The 4257-nt window shown below is 34.2% G+C and overlaps 1 protein-coding gene across 1 annotated transcript in view; it reads right to left on the bottom strand.

The window, feature by feature from the left end:
• Positions 1-2190, bottom strand: part of LOC115239576 — a 5736-nt gene extending 3546 nt beyond the window's left edge. The window contains exon 1 of the mRNA XM_029814172.1: positions 2079-2190. Coding sequence (XP_029670032.1) covers positions 2079-2156 — 78 coding nt within the window. The 5' untranslated portion in view covers positions 2157-2190. The remainder of the gene's footprint in view (positions 1-2078) is intronic.
• Positions 2191-4257: the final 2067 nt, after the last annotated feature.

The raw sequence follows: 4257 nt of genomic DNA, 5'->3' as shown, positions 1-4257 counted from the left end.
ATAACTATGTATCTTTATAGCATAGCTTTATAGTATAGCGCCCGATTTAATTTTCGCGCGCATGTCCGATTTTCAATCGGTAACCTTGCGAAGACCCCGAATGCGCTGCTATAAGGGATATGTATATACCTACGTTTGTGAAAGAAGGTCGAGTGTGACGACAGTGGCGATAATAGTTAGTGGTGGACGAGGACGCGATGTGGACGGCACGGAAGAAGATGGTGAACGGGGAAAGAGAAAGAGAAAGAGAAAGAAAAAGAGAAAGAGAAAGAATATCGGATCACTCATAATTCGCTTTCTTCCATAATTTAGAAAAAGTTTGAAGTCCAACAGAGTGTAACAAACCTTCACGAAATGTTACCTTGATTAATTCAAAGCCAAGGACGTTTTTTCATACTATTTTTATACTGCCACTTTTCATATTATGAAATAAATCGATTTAATACAACTTTAATTTAATCTGGCGATACAAGGCATCTAACAGAGATATATATTTTACATATGGTTTTTTATACAATGTATACGTACACTGCCCGATAATGATTCGTTCCGTTCCTCTAACGAAGTAAACGTAGGAATAGGAATACCTATACTACGTTCACCGTATGAGTATTAATGAGATATTAGGAGCATATATTTCACAAAGAGGTATGCTAGTAGTAATGCAGATCACGAGTATTAATTTTGTGTCAACTAAATATCCTCGAAAATTCGCATCTGAGTTTGTAGAAGAATAATGTATTTTGCGAAGAAGGTGTTGATAATGGCGTTCACTAGCAGTAATGTGTCTTAGAGCGCTCAAAAATTCGATTCTGTATTACCAGGAGTTAACAGGAAAATATATTTCGCGGAGAGATATCCTACAATTTCAAGACACAAAATTAATACTTGTAACCTACAAATTACTACTAGCATACCTCTTTGTGAAATATATTTTCCTAATATCTCATTAATACTCATATGGTGAACGTAACATAGATATCTCCACTCGTATATTTACCTCGTTCGGGAAACGGAACGAATCATTGTCAGGCAATGTACATACATACATACATATATACATACATACGTGTTTCACGGTGTTTCAGTTTCTCTGTTACAAACTTTGAGAGGTGGTAGGACTCAGTGAAAGCATGGTTTTTTTTTTAAGCAACCCCTATCTTCCGACGCGTTCTTAAGGAGCTACTTTGAGAAAATGTGAAGAGAGGGAGGGGGACCTGTCGCATGGCGTGCACGTTCTCCTGACCTCAACTTTCTTGATTTTTACCTCTGGGGACATTCTTTCTTAAGAGGAAGAAACTTTGAACATCTTTTGTAGTGTTGTTGGCCCATGTCTGTGTCCTTCATCGTTGAGTTGCCTACCAATAGGCGCCAGAATTCCAGGACGCGTAGCTCCTTAAGGACGCGTCGGAGGACAGGGGTTGCTTAATAAAGAACGATGCTTTCATTGAGTTCTACCACTCCTCAAAATTTTTAACAGGGGTACTGAAACACCCTGTATACATATGCCCTTGTTAATAAAAAAATGTTTATTATTTATTTTTAAATCTATCTATATATGAATCTTGATATATTGCAGAAGTATATTACTTAATATCCTATTAAATATCACACTTCACAATTTGATAGTTTATTTTACACATAGCATGCAATACAATTCTTTAGCGGTAGATTAATATATATCTACAGAAGAAGAAACACTTATTTATTAAACAATAGCGTCTAATTTTTTAAATTTAAACATTTGCAAGGCATAATAATTTTTAAATTTAATATCTTTTTAAATCAAGACTAAATGATATTTTATAATGCAATCTCTGTGAAATAAATTTGTTTCAGAGTTGATATGCGATTCTTTTTATTGTTATAATGCATACACAGATATTTCGTTAAAATGCCAAGAAAGAGAAAGAGAAGAAATGCACAATCTAATTGTAAGTAAAAAAACTGATTAATATAAAAAACGTTAAAATTCAATAAATCAATAAATATAGCTTAAATTTCGGATATCCTATATTATTTAAGCAGTTTACAACAGAAAGTTATTTTGGCCTAGTAAAACTGACATTTATATATACCTGTACGATGGTCGAATAGGACGCTGCCAGTATAGTGGCGAGCAAAAATACGGGAAGGATACAGCGATTTCTTGGCATGACCGCACCGAGTTTGAATATGAACGAAACTGGACCAAGTTTCAGCCGCGACGCTGTGCTAGGTGTATGAGAAATTATGTCACATAGAGCAAGAGAAAGTCTAAACTACACGTAACACAAGACATCGAGCCCCTTCCATTATGAGATATATTTGTGCATTAGCTAATTATATCTTAAAACAGAAATTTAGATGATTGTCGACATCGCGTGCATCGCTGACGATTATTAGTGCAACTCGACACAATGTAATGCATTATACAGATGCATAAAACAAAATTTTGTCTAACAATTCTTTTCTTTGACATAAGATGCTGATTATAATGTTACTATAAAAGAAAATAAATCTTTTATCCCGCTAAAAAGATAAAAACCTGATGTTTTATCTACTATACATATCTCTTGATAATTCTTTACATGTCAAAAACACTGTCAGCATCTCCAGTGTTTTTTTTTTGCAAAAAACAGATTTTAATATTAATTAAAAATACTAAAAATATCAACAAAATATAATGCGATGGAATATTGCAATATTTAATGCATATTAAATAGTGTGTGTATATACTTTATAGTAAAAGAAAAAACAACACTAACCCTCTCACAAGAAAGAGAGATATATTTTTTACATACAATTATTATTTATTATATTTTACATATAATTTATATACATTTTTTGCAAAAATAAAATTTATAATGGAAACATGAATCAAACCTGTCTTGTACATATAGATTGAAAAAAATACTTTTTTAATATAATATATTAGAATATGAAAGATAGTCTCTTTAATCTTTCTGAACGATTTAGAATATCTTGCATATTTAAATATATTTCATGGTTTATAATTTAATAGAGAAAAATGCAGGATATTGTATAACACAAATTGCGAGCTTAAAAGATCTGTAATATTAATCAGAAAGTTCCATTTTTTTCTGTACGTCATTAAATTTTGCCATCACCAAAAAAATGTTAACGCGTTTTTATTTTCTTGTGGCGCTTCTCTGTTTCCATAAATTGTAATTTTCCGGACCGTTGCAATTACATAATGAGGTAACTCTCTAATAATTACGCGACAATTATCATTAATTATAATATAATATCGTCGAAAGAGTGAAGTTTATATTAATGAAAGTGAAGTGTTCATATATACAATATATACAGGGTGGGGCAAAAACTTTGACCACCTGAAATATCTCCGTTACTTGTAATAATATGGAAAAATGTTATTAGGTGTACAAATAAGTTTCCGCCGTTTTTTATCAAAAATTGGGCATTTATTGTGAAAGAACGGAACCTAATGTTTTATTTGAAGTATTGTCCATCGCTTGCCACTACTTTTTCCCATCTTTCTGGCAGCATACGGATACCGCGTCGGAAGAATGCTTCATCTTTTGAGGCTATCCACGAATCGACCCAATTTTTGATATCTTCATATGATGTGAAGTGTTGCTCAGACAGGCCATGCGCCATCGATCTAAACATGTGGAAATCAAAAGGAGCAATGTCTGGTGAATACGGCGGCTGGGGTAAAACTTCCCAACTGAGTGTTTCCAAATAGGTTTTGACCGGCGCCGCAACATGTGGACGAGCATTATCATGCAGGAGAATAACTTTGTCGTGTCTGGAGTAGTGGGCGCGCTTTTCCTTGAGTGCTCGACTCAATCTCATCAATTGTGTTCGGTAGACAGCCCCAGTAATGCTTTCGTTCGGTTTGAGCAACTCATAATACACGACACCAAGCTGATCCCACCAAATGCATAACAAGAGTTTTTTTCCATGAATATTTGGCTTAGCTGTAGATGTTGAAGCATGGCCAGGTGGTCCCCATGAATTCTTCCTTTTTAAATTATCATAGTGGATCCATTTTTCATCACCAGTGACTATACGGTGCAGAAAACCCTTTCGTTTATGCCTAGCAAGCAGCATTTCACATGTGAACAATCGGCGTTCAACGTTTCTCGGCGTCAGTTCATATGGAACCCAATTTCCTTGTTTTTGAATCAATCCCAATGATTTCAACCGATGTGAAATTGCTTGTATAGTCACTCCCAATGTAAGTGCAAGTTCTTCTTGCGTTTGGCACGAATCTTGATCCAATAATGCTTC

Source organism: Formica exsecta, unplaced genomic scaffold (assembly GCF_003651465.1).
Source record: "Formica exsecta isolate Colony F162 unplaced genomic scaffold, ASM365146v1 scaffold388, whole genome shotgun sequence".
Classification (NCBI taxonomy): domain Eukaryota; kingdom Metazoa; phylum Arthropoda; class Insecta; order Hymenoptera; family Formicidae; genus Formica; species Formica exsecta.
Note: the sequence above shows the minus strand (reverse complement) of the source record. Positions and strands in the feature narration are given on the sequence as shown.